The following is a 14,175-nucleotide window of genomic DNA, read 5'->3' as shown; positions in this document are numbered from 1 at the left end:
GGCAGGTATGCCGGCCGCTCCTGATGAATTAAAAGCTCAGACGGACTCATATATTTAGTGTGCGTGTGTACTGGAGGGGATTTTATCCAGAGCGCTGTACTCGCTTCCATTTATTTGCTCTTTTCTTGTCTTAGAGTAGGTGGACTACCAATCAAATGACAGGAGGGGTGCAGGTTGTTTGTTCGTGATTCACGTTACTGCGTCATTATACTACAGTCTTGACGTGAGGTTACTCTAGTGCAAATTAACTTTACATGTACTAGAAGTATTATTTGGCATTTGCAAGGTACAAGCATCAGGGGCAAGACATGATGCCAATGTTTGGCCTGAAATGGAAAACAACCGAGTAATTCCGACTTTTGAGTCTATTTAGCAAGCATGTAATTGTGTTATGACTTGTGTTCTGACATTTTGGATGCAATAATGTCTAAATTGAGTATTATAGCTAGACGCTTATTCGCCAATTTGACTACAGATAGTATGTTTCAAGCCTTAAAGCAGTCAACCAAAACTGTAAAATCCTCTCTCATTTACACACGGGCAATTCCAGATGTGTGTCACACGATGTATGTTTTTTTTTCTTATAGGTCCATACAATGTAAGGAAAGATGACCTAAAACTAAAGCTAAATTAAACATAAAAAAATTCAAATAGTATTGACGCTATCTTGAGCAGACAAATTGAAGAACCTCACTGTCTACAGCCTACATGATACACCGTCACAAACAGACTTATTTCACCGCATCATTGTAACTATTGTCATCTATCAAATAAAGCTTCAGAAAATCCACATATGCACAGAAATGTTTAGCATCCGTCTGTATAAAATGAAAGTGCACATCTCTCAGCGCTTGTGTTTGGCAGAATAACTCTGCTTCAGTCTCTTGAGGAGGCTTTTCATAAACATTACAGTTTGCGGGGATATCAGATGAGAAATAATTCTCCAGAATAAATCCCGTCTCTCTCTCTCACGCTCTCGCTCTGTGGTGCTGGTGTAGGTATTTAGAGAACACAATGTTATCAGAAGATGCAGGCTGCTTGTTCTCTGTCTGTGTGAACTGTTGTCCCTGTGTTATAAAAGTGCAGCTGAATGGTTTCTCCTCTGCTATCAGAGCCGCCTGCTGTTTGGACCCTCAGCTATGCTGAGAGCTAATGATGACGGACCCCTACAGTAAAGCACTGCATTGAACAGGATCTGGCTGATCTCAGAACAGAAATCATTTTAGTCTACTGTATATTAGTACTGTACTGCCTTTTGTGATTTTCTATGCAAATATTTTGAAGAATGAACAGTTTTTATAAGGAATTTAAGCAGGAATCCCAACTTGCCTTTCAATGCGACTTGGATATCGATTAAGCTATGATCATAATATTCAGACTTTATAAACCTATATTCATATTTTTTTTAACTCTTTAATCTCTAGTCAACCTTTCAGCTGCATAGACATATATTGATCAACACATGTACATGTATGCAGAGATATATATGACCACACATCAATTATAAACATTACCTCATTTGTTTTTGTTGAATCGTTTGAGTTTAGTGAAAACACTTACAGGTGATTAAATATTTATTTATTAAACTTGCTCAATTTATATGTCAATTTCTATCGTAAAAAACTAAAACTGGCTTTTCATTTTGATGCAGTTTATTCATCATATTCACATACCGGCATTCTAAAGCAGAATAAGGGAGCCGCAGAGATGACATGTTTTTGTAGGCCAACCCCGGATTTTGTCGCTGCAGTCATTCCCTCGACCGAAAGCCTGTGCATTTTCCCCACAGACTTTTGAAGGATCCCAAAAAAACGCTCCTTGATTATTTAAGATTTATGATGTTTACGTTTCGTCCATGAAGAAAATCTTCACAAATGAACGCAACATTTGTTACTTTTAAAGCCGAACCGCCAAAAGTAAAAAGCTAACACGATGCTTTAAACAGACTACACTTAAGGACGATGGATATCAACGTCACCACCACCAAGCCTCCGTACACTCTTTCAAACTTGATTAAAAATGTGTTCGGAATGAATCCGCATCTACATTTTTAGAGATCTGTGTCCATGTTGTATTATTTGTGAGCTTTATATGCACGATGATGTCCAACGTCCGAAGGAAGTAGTCGCTTTAAGCAACTTGTTAGCATCCGCCGTTTTAAAGACGCAATAAGGCTTTACAAAAATCACGAGCTGGTTATAACTTGTGTGTTTTACGCCATAGAATAAAACTTTTTTTGACACAGGCCTTATTTCAGCTGATTTCGAGACTTTTTGGCGATGGAACCGGAAATCCTAACATGCTAACTTGCTTCTGGGGTTTGCTTACAAAAATACACCTTTACCTTCAAGGAAGGAGGAATTGTTCACTTTTGAAAAGCAGTCACCGTTGACTCTAGGAACGATTTGAGGTACACCAATAAAGGCAGACTTTTGCACCATTTACATGTTCAAAGTACAGTGTTCAGACATTTGGCGCTTTATCAAGAACCTCAAGCCAATATGTAAACGGCACCGTACTCTCATCCTCACGGGATCATGTTTGAAAAGATTGAACCGATTTGGCAGATTCATCATCATTTCAAAAAGTGAATACGATTACATTTCTGTGAGGGTTGTTGTGGGGCTCTGGTTCTGCATTCATCATTTGTCCCACAAAACACAGGGGGTCAAGTGATTGTCCACCCCCGGGCACCAGCCTGCAGACTCATGATAACACTGTTTACACTAAATACTATGGTGATGAGAGAGAGAGAGAGAGAGAGAGAGTGAGATAGAAAGGCTCTTCATGTGTTCAGCTTCTGTGAAGAGAGTCAGTCTGAGAGTGAAGTTCTATATGAAGATGTACAGGTGACATTCTCAAGGCTTCTCGAAGGCCTTCGCATCACTTCTGGAATTATACAAGATGCATATTAACTCCTCTCGCCTCATCTTTTCTCTCATCTGGTCTCTTCTTTCCTCTCACATCTGCAGGTGTTTGAAAAAAGATTTTGAGACGCGGTCATCGGTGACGCATCTGCTGGAGCATCCGTTCATTAAACAGGCTCAAGGGAAAGACACGTCGCTCAAGCAGCAGCTTTCAGTCCTCATCCGAGAACAACAGGATGTTGGGAGCAGGACCAAGTCAAGGTATATACTGCTTGGAGAATTTCATCATTTCAAAGAGGTCCAGAAAAATCCACATTTGAACAAAAATAGGCTTATGGTTTAAGCAAGACGGCTTGAAATGGCTAATGGTACGGGTATGATACATGGCGCTTAAAGATTTAATAATAGCCTGCCAATCACAGCTTGTCCTTTCAAAATGTTCTCAGTCACTTTTGATTCCTTTCAGGGTCAGAGCAGATATCTGGCAGCCTTGACCATGACAACGGTCATTTTGTGCCGTCATTATGATTCATTGCTGTCCTCTGTAGGTGCAGGTCTGCCATTGTGGATTTATCACATCTAAATGTGAAAAAGTGAGACTTGTTGTTGTGACAGTCCTGAAGGATGTGAATCAGATTGTGTTGGATACGAGTTGTGTCTTCAAGTGTGTGTGGAGCAGGGCTTTTTCTCTCCAGCAGATGGCAGTGTTATCTCTTGAGGAAATGAACCCCTTAGGTTTGAACTGAAAGGGTTCATGGATGATGGCTGTTTGTGTGAAAGACATTTTGGATAATATGGAAGCCCTGAACCGCGAAAAAATACTGGTGAAAAGAAATGTGGCCTTATCTTCCTTCCTGAAGCCTAAGATCTATTTTTTTCTCTTTAAAATATTTTTTTCGAATCAAAGAAATATGTGTATCTTCTCTATTTTGTGCGTCTTTTTCGTGATAAAAAAATAAAGTGAGAAATCATTTTTTTAAGAGCAAAAAATTTGAAGTGAATATTTTTGAAGAGAAAAAAATTCTTTAGAAGAGAACAATAGAAAGTATAAAACACCTTTTTTAGACAATTAAAGAACTAGCATTCCAGAAATTAATGTACGGACACAATTTTTCTTCACCAATTTTTTTTTATTGCTCTCCAATAAAAGCCAATAAGAGCTTCCACACGAGATGCTGCTGCAGACCGAGACTGAATTTTAAGGTCACCATGAATCACAAAAAGAAAAACATTGGAACATTTGTATAGTTTGGAAAAATCTATTCAGATCATTACTTTTTTTAGGTGCCCTCATACCCTTTAAGCTAAAAAAACGCAAAAAGACATCTCTGCATGACATATGTCTCGGTTTAAGGGCGGAACAACATGTATCTGGATTGTCCAATGGCCAGGCTACCAATGTCCAACTATCCAATTGATTCCCTAAGGAAGTCTATATTTACACCCTACATAATACTTCACCCTATATTTTTACCTCATCCTAGAAGCTTCACTCAGAAAGAAGAAAACACGATCGCAACTTCTGTTTCAAGGAGACGTTAATGAAAAAGTTTCCACTAGATTTAATGTGGACCTCTTAGAAAACAAGAGAACTACCCATTAGCATTCACATCCATCTCAAAGACTCTTGAAATTAAATGATTAAATGTCGGCACTTAGCCAGGTTTTCTCGAGTCATGTGACTAATCGCTGTGAAGCTGCAAATGATGATGTCATGACAACATTTATTGGTTAGAAGCACCATAATTATGCTCCCGTTCAAGAAATGCATTAATGACTATTCTAAACTGTGAGGGTAATAGCTGCCGACAGAAAAATGTAATCATTCAGCTTTCCTCTAGCTTAACTTTATATTTCTCAATGCATAAATTGAACACTATATTCATAACTTTTGTGAAATGTCTACAGAGTGTCTATAAAAATAACAGCATTTTCAGAAAGGATGGGGGTCGGTACGCTTTGTGGTTGTGAATAAACATACACTGGGTTGCCAGATTGAAGCCCTTCATTCCTCAGGCCGTATGTTGTGCTGATAGTGACAGTGAGAGGGACTCGTAATAAGATTATGGGCTTGTCTCTGCTCTCGCCGTTAAGTCAATGATGGCAAATATCAGCGATGTGATTACAGCGAACAAACATAAAGAAGTGTGTAATGTGACTGTACTCTGCCGTGTCCCCGGGGCCCGATGGGCTTTAAGAGCTGTGAATAGACCAGCTGCTTCTTCCTGATCTAAAGGTCAAAGATACAATAGAGGGTCAAACCCTGATGAAGTGCATTCACTACACACCATAATAGACTTATAGACCCTAGAGGATAGACCTGCATCAGACCCTGATACTGCATACTGGAATGACTGGATGATTTTATTTGGTGTTTGTAAGGATTTACTTCAGCTCTTACTCAAGAATTTCAACGAAAATGAAAGCAAGGAAAGAAACTCAGTTAATGCAGACACGTATATGCCCCAAATCATGCAGCTTACTTTTCAAAGAGGTCGGACGGATGATTTTCAGCTGACAGATGATGGAATGGGTGCTTTGAGCATTAGAAAGGGGGTCCTGGGATCAGCTGGGGTCTTTTACAGTAATCAACCACAGCTACAATACGCCCTTTTCCACAATGACGTAACTTAACGTCTGCCTTTTCGCAAAGCAGTGTATCGTAGCATCCGTCTTACAGCAAACAAGGAGAAGAAGAACTTCCTTTTTTCCGTCGCGCCGGAATTTAACAACAGTGAAAAAAAACTGACAGAACACGATTTCAAGCACTTATCCTAGCACCTTCGCTAACACAAAAAGAAAGCAAAACACTTACCTTCATAATCAAATATACTGTACAACGAAGAATTTGTATCCTTTATCTAGCTTTGATCTTGTCGTAAGCGACAATTTGTCTGCAAGATGTTGTACATCATCTAGCCGCATTTGTGGCAGCTGTGCAGTCCATACCGAGGCACTAGCGGAAGTAACGCTACACTGCTTGGCGGAAGAACGGAAGATGCGCGACGTCATGTGAAAAGGGCCTATTGACTGCTCTGGCAAGTTTCCATAACTGCCCTGTGAATACTTTTATAGATGTGCAAGCGTACGGTATTATTGAATATTTACTAAAGCTAAAACATCACTGTATTTTTATTTACAGGCATGAGAGGATCAACACCCGAAAAACGTTGATCATTGAGAGCTGCCCGAATGACGATCTCGTGAACCTGGAGGTCTTAGATGAGGTCAGATATGAGCATTAACATGAAGAGTTATATTACATTTACATTTAGCCAAATTGTGTGCTAAAATTGAAGAACACACACACACACACACACATAAAGTTTATAATATTTATTATAAGTATATTATATTATATATATGTAATCTTTTTATATAAAGAAAAGTGCATATTTTATTTGAATAATTATACAAGAAAGAACAAAAACTATTGTTTAAAACTGTTTTAGATGTTTAAATTTGTCTCCGCTGGACTCCTCATGTCAAATGAAGAGAAACATTGAATGAAGTTCCATTTTTTGAGTCTCATCTCAAATGAATTGATTTATGTTGATGGATCTGCACAGGGCACACAACTGTCTCCAGTCACTGTATCCGACATCCTCTCACTTTTTCTCTTCTGTAAAGGATACAATCATCACACATCTACAGAAGCGATATGAAGAATTACAGATCTACACATATGTTGGTGACATCCTCATAGCCTTGAACCCCTTCCAGAACCTCAGCATCTACTCTCCAAAGGTGAGAACTCCAAAACATATACTCTCCATAGGTGACAGTTAAAAAAATATAGGTTTCTCTCCATAGGTTTTCAATGTCATGATACCCATTTGTTTGTTTACCCTATTGTTAAACAAGAATGGTTTATTTCAATTAAATGTACAATTCCTGGTATTTTTTTTTCGGGTCTTGTGGCCTCATGGGATAGTAAATGTAAATGTAAGTGATTTGCACGAAGGGTTAACAGAAACGTCTTTTGTTGGGTTTTTTGGCTTGTGAAAATATAAAAGTACTAGTAGCATTTAACGCTTTGCATTTTTAAAAGTAATACAATTAATATGAAGGAGACTTGACATCAGCTTACTGGTTTGGCCCTTCACAACAAGAATTCATAAAGATTCACCATTATGTGGTATCCACTTTAAGATGGATCTCTGAATCAAAGCTTTCCTGCAGAGAATAAGATGTAGAAATGCCCTCTGTTCTCAGTTCTCGAAGCTCTATCATGGGATGAAACGCTCCACTAACCCTCCGCACATCTTTGCCACTGCGGACGCAGCCTATCAGAGCATGGTGACACTCTCCAAAGACCAGGTACTGCTCTCTCTCTCTCACTCTCAAAGCCTAATAGCTCAAGAAGTTAGGTTGCCCCAACCTTTTTTTTAACAGTGCTGTTCTTTTGTATTTCTGGCTGTATTGTTGCATGTTTGTGTTTTTATTGTTGTGTCTGTGTAACTAGTGTATTATCATCAGTGGAGAGAGTGGAGCTGGTAAAACAGAGAGTGCTCATCTCATCGTCCAACATCTCACCTTTCTGGGCAAGGTAAAATGAAACGGCTTATCGATAGATATTTTCTTTACAAACTGTGCAGTCTGGTAGATCCCAAAGTAGGGGACGGGACCCCCTGCGGGTCGCAAGATGATTTCCAGATTTTTTAAATTATTATTAGGGATAGCCTATTTAATCAATAAGTGTAACAAAATATAAAAATATTAGTTAAGTTAAAAATAAAACCATGCATTATGCCACATTAGCAACTGCATTAGGTTGGTTGCGGCAAGTCATACAGCACCACGTTTAATATTCATATGTGCATGCATATCATTTTTCAGGCTTAAGTTAGGATATTTTTATATGTTGAAATGAAACGTTGGTTGATATCGACCAAAGACAACGCAGGGTGCACAGTTGCGCACAATGTTTGTATACTTTAACCACCTCCAAGAATAGTGGGGGTCTCGAGACCCTGGCACTGTTATTTTGGGAACCCTGGTGCAAGATTAAAGATCTGGGTCCTGTTTTTAACCATTAAAAGTAGCAGTACAATGCCATAGAAGATGCAGTTTCAGATGTATGGTTCCATAAAGAACATTTTTGTTTTAAAAAAGGTTGTTTGTAGTGGAAAATCGCTTCTTCTATGGTATGACTGTGAATTGTGCACATTTTCATAAAAGTGTGACTTATCCAGAAAATATTCAGCTAAAGAAATGAATATATTGTTAGTTATTTCTGTTCCTATCGGGATCTATTGTTCTCTGCATCCAGGCTAATAACAGAACACTTCGTGAGAAGATTCTTCAAGTGAACCCCCTGGTGGAGGCGTTTGGTAATGCATGCACGGCCATAAACGATAACTCCAGTCGATTCGGAAAGTATCTGGAGATGAAGTTCACACCTACAGGGGCGGTGATGGCTGCTAAGATCTCTGAGTACCTTCTGGAGAAATCAAGAGTCATCAAACAGGCAACGTGAGAACCACTTCAATATCATTTATGACCAACAGAACATTAAAAGGACCATGAAAGAACGTTCACACAACCCCTTTTAACTGTGTTGTAAATGATTTTCGACGAAATGTTCCCTCGTTTGTACAGTGTCTTCTAATCACACTACTGTTTCTGTTGTGTTGCAGGGGTGAAAAAAACTTCCACATATTTTACTACATCTATGCGGGTCTATACCACCAAGACAAGCTCAAGAAATACAGGCTACCCAATAAAACTGCTCCCAGGTTGAAACTGTGTTTTTGCTGTTTGTGTTGATGTGTAGAACACATCTTACATTTAAGCCATGTTAACGTACCTGCAGTAGCAAGGACAGTCGAAAACCATGTTACGTTTTTTTGTTTCGCAGGTACATTGACTGTTTAAATAGTAAAGTGATGCAGGACATCATCTCCAGCAAACTGTACACGGAGCAGTTTGACGCCATTCAGGATTGTTTCCGAATCATAGGCTTCACTGAAGAGGTCATGTGAAAATGTATCATTTTAAAACATGTGCAGTTGAATTGTGTCGTATGTGTGAAGCTAATGCTTTTATTATAACATATATTTTACACACAGGAGGTGAATTCAGTTTACATGATCTTAGCGGCCATTTTAAACACAGGAAGTATCGAGTTCACATCAACGACATCTCAGCATCAGAGCGACATGAGTGAGGTACCCAACTCTGAGGCCTTAGACGACGGTACGAGCCTTAATGATACATTTAAAAATATGACATAGATCAATACATTTTTATTTTTAATACTGAAGAACAAATAAAGAATGTTAGTTTTTGTTTTGTCATATTTCTTATCGAGTTAAATCTCTGCGCACAAATCAATAAGAAATGAAGCGTCTCCTGAATTTCTTCTCTTTGCATCTTCTGTGGACAGCTGCTGCTCTGCTCTGTATCGGTTCTGAGGAGCTTCAGGAGGCTTTGACCTCTCACTGCGTGGTAACTCGAGGAGAAACCATCATCCGCACCAACACTGTGGACAAGGCCACTGATGTGAGAGACGCCATGTCTAAAGCGCTGTACGGCCGCCTCTTCAGCTGGATCGTGAACCGCATCAATGCCCTACTGCAGCCTGACACCAACATCTGGTATGTCAAAAAATGCATCTCATCCTGAACGCTGGAGTCTGATCAGCGGCGTCCCGTTTCATTCTCATCTTCCCGCCTCAAATCTTTCATGGATGCATTTACATGCGCAGGAATCATCTACAGCAATGACCTCCAGACTGACCCTCGCGAAGCTCAGAGTATTAATAACCACACAAAAGAAGAACAGAGCTGTTGAACCAGGTTTAATACATTTTTAATACAGAAAAAGATATATGCAGATGATAAAAGGACTTCAGAGAGAGATAAAAAGCGTCTATTGATCCGAAGGAATCAGACATTCGCTTGTCAGAGAAATGGATGTCTTCTACCTCAATGCACAGCATCTAAATTCAGCCTTTTCCACTCCAATCTGCGGCACGTTCAGAGTTATTGCCATTAATAACCTGTTAGCGGCCTCAGAAGGTGACCCCGGCTCATTGTCTGAGCAATCTGGAACCATTGACTGAATGTTCAGAGATGAGCGCCTGAGCTCTTTCCAAACTAAAAAGGCATGCAGAGACAAACGTGTGTTTTTAAAGGTCTTTGCGCCTCGTGCTTGACGGGTTGTAAAATATTCATTTGTTTGGGTCATTAGAGTGCTCAAGGCGTTATGCGTTATGACAGTGGGGGTAATGTTTGGCTGTTTGTGTCTTTGAAGTGCGGCCGAGAGTGTGATGAACGTGGGGATTTTGGACATCTTTGGTTTCGAGAACTTCAAGAAGAACTCATTCGAGCAGCTGTGCATCAACATCGCTAATGAACAGATTCAGTTCTACTTCAACCAGCACATCTTCGCTCTGGAACAGGTGAGACTTCACGCACATGACTGAGGGAAAGTTGAAATTCTGAAACTGAAAAGGTCTGCTTCACTTTGAATGGCCAACAAAGAAAATGGACTTCAGAAACCAGTGGAATGCGTAATGATGTTTTTCTTCACGGTAGAAACGGTGAACCGTCAAAAATGTTGTTGTTCAGTCCAGTAAGTCTCCTAACTCATTGTGGGTTTTGTGTCTCGTCGTGTCACATCTGATCTCAGCGGCTTTATTTAAGTCGGTTTCAAAGTGACGACATAAACAAACTTTACTCTGCATACACGTTCGTAGCCTGCCCTTAAAGGGGTCATATGACACGGCTAAAACGAATATTAAGGTTCCTCTTCAATTGTACTGACAGGTGCCCAACTTTCTTGCGTACACATTTGGGCGGTCTTAGTTAAATCATACCACGAACTGACGTAGATTTGTGGGGGTGTGGTTACACGAGGCGTTTCAGGCAGGTCTGGGTGAGCATTCGCTTTAAGATAGAATGCATCTTTTGTTCCCACTCTTTTTTACGTGTCCAATACATATATGAGCAACTTATAACAAACCCAAGACAAAACACGTAGTCACACGATATGACCCCTTTAACTTCCGGTACACATTCGCAAACAATAGCGTGCCTGCGGATTATTTCTGATAACAAGCCAAAGAAGAAGCGTTACTTGTCTAAACTTGTCTCTAAATTAATTCATATGAACATAAATTAAATCAAATATAAATAATTAAATTATTAAATTATTAGTAAGGTCGGGTATCGTTTGAATGTTATCGATTCCAATTTCGATTCCCATTCTGCTTATCGATTTCAATTCCACAGTTGAAGTAAAACATTTAGATATCAACCTGTGTGGTAATTTTGCCTCCTTATTGACTGGTTTGCATAATCACTGTTTTGTGTATATATACACATAGAAACCACGTTTTGTCTGATTTATTGCAATTTGTATTACCCTAGCTTATCATGGTTAAACCGTAGTTACTATAATGAAACTATAGAACATTTTTTGGTTCCTGTGCTTAATCACAAGTTTACACATGCACACTATTGAGAATATGCAAACGGGAATTGATAAGAGCAATTTAAATTTCAAGTATCCGATTCCTGTCCCTTTCGATTCGATTCCCAACCCTTATTATTAGACACTAGCTAAACACAGACTGGAATTTATCTGGAGTCCTGGCGTGCACGTAATGACAATTTTCAGTAATGTTTCTATATAATGGAGATAAATTCAGAACTAAATTAATGGATTTTGAATTTAAATTAATAGTTCTAACCTGATCTCTGGAAATATTTCACAAGGTGAATATCTTGTTTGAATGCATGCAGAGTGAAATCACTAACTGCAGAAGATGGCGCTGGTGAGCTTTTGGGATGCCAGAGTCGGCAGAGAAATTTCCGGTTGAATGACACTGTATAGGAAAAGAAGGATTTTTTCCCAGCAAATATGGATGTTTTTAGATAGAAAAAAAGAATGCAAGATATAAGCGATATGACAGATCCTCTTTACATCGCTGAGCACTTTGCTGAGCCAAAACAACACAATAGTGTTATACGACCAGAGATTAGTCTGCGAACTCTGGCGTCAGAAAATCTCACTGGCGCCATCTTGTGCAACTAGCCCGTTTTATAAAAATGTACAATTAAAATAATATTTCATTACATTTATATAGCACTTTTCTGGGTACTCAAAGCGCTTTACATAGAAGGGGAGAAATCTCCTCAACCACTACCAATGTGCAGCATCCACCTGGAAGATGCACGGCAGCTATATTGCGCCAGAACGGCCTCCACACAGATTATTGGTGGAGTGGAGTTATGAAGCCAATTAGTACATACGGATTTGATCAGGAGGCCATGATGTATAGAAGTGAAAGGGGGCAAATTTGGCCAGGATGCAGGGGTGAAAGCCCTACACTTATTCAAATGATATCTTTTGATTTTTAATGACCACAGAGAGTCAGAACCTCAGTTTAACGTCTCATCTGAAGGACGGTGCTTTTTTACAGTATAGTATCCCCCGTCACTATACTGGGGCATTAGGACCCACACAGACCACAGGGTGAGCACCCCCTGCTGACCTCACTAAAGCTGGAAGTATGGTCTGTCCGCCTCAGCGCGCCCTCTGCATGACGCAATATTCGCCATCAAATGGGTCCGTGGTCATGACACGTAGAACAGCGCATCAAGAGAAATAGTTAAGAGCCCATTAGATGGCAACACACACTCACAAAGTTTGCGGTGTGCAGTTGTGGAAGAAGACCGACACAGAAGCAACACGCCGAAGCAACACAACTACAACTACAAGAAAGAGTTTGAATAAGATGGAGACCGAATTCGACGAGCGTTTGTGTGAGAAGATTCGAAAAAATCCTTGTTTATATAATTCAACACCTCTTCCAGCAGCAACATAGTTTTCCCAGCAGGTCTCCCATCCAGGTACTGACCATGCTCAGGCCTGCTTAGCTCCAGTGGGCAACCAGTCTTGGGCTACAAGGTGATATGGCTGGCAATAATTATTAGAGAAATCAATGTTTTTTGGCCTCTATGGAGATTATACAGAAACGTCAAACTTGATACAAGCTAGCCCTCTCATAGTTTCAAATTGCCATGAGATTGTGTTGATAGTACAGCTAGTTTGGCATGGCATGAACAATGCAAATATCACTAGATTTCCAGGTATTGCATGTACTTAAATATGCTGGAAAAACTCTTCATTGTTCTTGAGAAAGCTTTATAAATTTGGCATTGTTAACCATTGCAGTGTGTATGTGTGTTTCTTCAGATAGAGTATCAAAGTGAGGGTGTAGACGCCAGTTTGGTGGAATATGAGGACAACAGGCCCATTCTCGACATGTTTCTGCAAAAGCCCATGGGTTTACTGTCTCTGCTGGATGAGGAGAGCCGCTTCCCACAGGCTACAGACCAAACACTTGTCGGTTAGTTGAATTTGTCCTAATTCTGAAGAATGCTGGTAAATGTTCTGTCACTTTTGTTTTCAACAGCAAATGCCAGAATTAGTCAAATTGTCTGTGTTCTTTTGACTTGATGTACACATCAGATGTCTATACATAGACTATTGTGTTTAAAATATTCAGATTACGAGGTTACAGTGAAGTTCGGATGACATGTTCCTCTTACTCTGAGAATTTTATTTACAGATAAGTTCCAGGACAACCTAAAAAACAAGTACTTTTGGACACCAAAGCGTGTGGAGCTTTGCTTTGGGATCCAGCATTATGCTGGCAAGGTAAAACGGCTTTAACACTCATTTTTTGATATGAATTGACAGCTCGTTTATTTACTTCTCATCACTGCGTTGTTTGTAATGATAAACACTAAAATAAATTGAACCTAATTCAAACCTCACGCAAAAGTGTAATAATTCCACTTCTCAGGTCTTGTATAACGTCGTTGGATTTTTGGAGAAGAACCGAGACACTCTTCCTGCAGACATCGTGGTGGTTTTGAGAACGTCTGAGAACAAACTCCTTCAGCAGCTGTTTTCCAGTCCACTGACTAAAACAGGTATCAGAACACACCTGCACTCCTGTCCTGATCTGTTCATGTCACACCTGTGATATCATCTCCATCACCTCTCTAGCCAATCAGAGGTGAGGGTCAGGTCAGCTGTGGCCCTGTGTTTGCTTGATGGATGCTGCAGTGTCGGTGGAGGTGTCAGTTCTTGAGACATGTAGAATTATTAAGGGGCTTCACTTTCAGAGATCACAGGCACGTGTCAGGGGCCATGGCACAGGGGTCGACAGGTCATGACCTGCATTCCAGTTCCTAACAGTGGATCGTAAAATGTCAACATTTTTGCGGCGTGAATGTTTGTTGTAAATTCATAAGGCGAGCTTTTGAAAGTGTCGCTCTTCACACTTCAG

At 39.9% G+C, this 14,175-nt stretch overlaps 1 protein-coding gene across 1 annotated transcript in view; it reads left to right on the top strand.

Moving 5' to 3' along the window:
• Positions 1-14,175, top strand: part of myo3b (myosin IIIB) — a 79,885-nt gene that overhangs the window by 21,119 nt on the left and 44,591 nt on the right. The window contains exons 10-23 of the mRNA XM_056755059.1: positions 2,973-3,128; positions 6,010-6,094; positions 6,498-6,614; positions 7,083-7,187; positions 7,333-7,416; positions 8,140-8,342; positions 8,507-8,605; positions 8,728-8,842; positions 8,939-9,065; positions 9,256-9,466; positions 10,125-10,272; positions 13,074-13,227; positions 13,450-13,538; positions 13,687-13,816. Coding sequence (XP_056611037.1) covers positions 2,973-3,128; positions 6,010-6,094; positions 6,498-6,614; positions 7,083-7,187; positions 7,333-7,416; positions 8,140-8,342; positions 8,507-8,605; positions 8,728-8,842; positions 8,939-9,065; positions 9,256-9,466; positions 10,125-10,272; positions 13,074-13,227; positions 13,450-13,538; positions 13,687-13,816 — 1,823 coding nt within the window. The remainder of the gene's footprint in view (positions 1-2,972; positions 3,129-6,009; positions 6,095-6,497; positions 6,615-7,082; positions 7,188-7,332; positions 7,417-8,139; positions 8,343-8,506; positions 8,606-8,727; positions 8,843-8,938; positions 9,066-9,255; positions 9,467-10,124; positions 10,273-13,073; positions 13,228-13,449; positions 13,539-13,686; positions 13,817-14,175) is intronic.

The sequence above is a fragment of the Triplophysa dalaica genome, chromosome 8 (genome assembly GCF_015846415.1).
Source record: "Triplophysa dalaica isolate WHDGS20190420 chromosome 8, ASM1584641v1, whole genome shotgun sequence".
In the NCBI taxonomy this organism is placed as follows: domain Eukaryota; kingdom Metazoa; phylum Chordata; class Actinopteri; order Cypriniformes; family Nemacheilidae; genus Triplophysa; species Triplophysa dalaica.
Note: the sequence above shows the minus strand (reverse complement) of the source record. Positions and strands in the feature narration are given on the sequence as shown.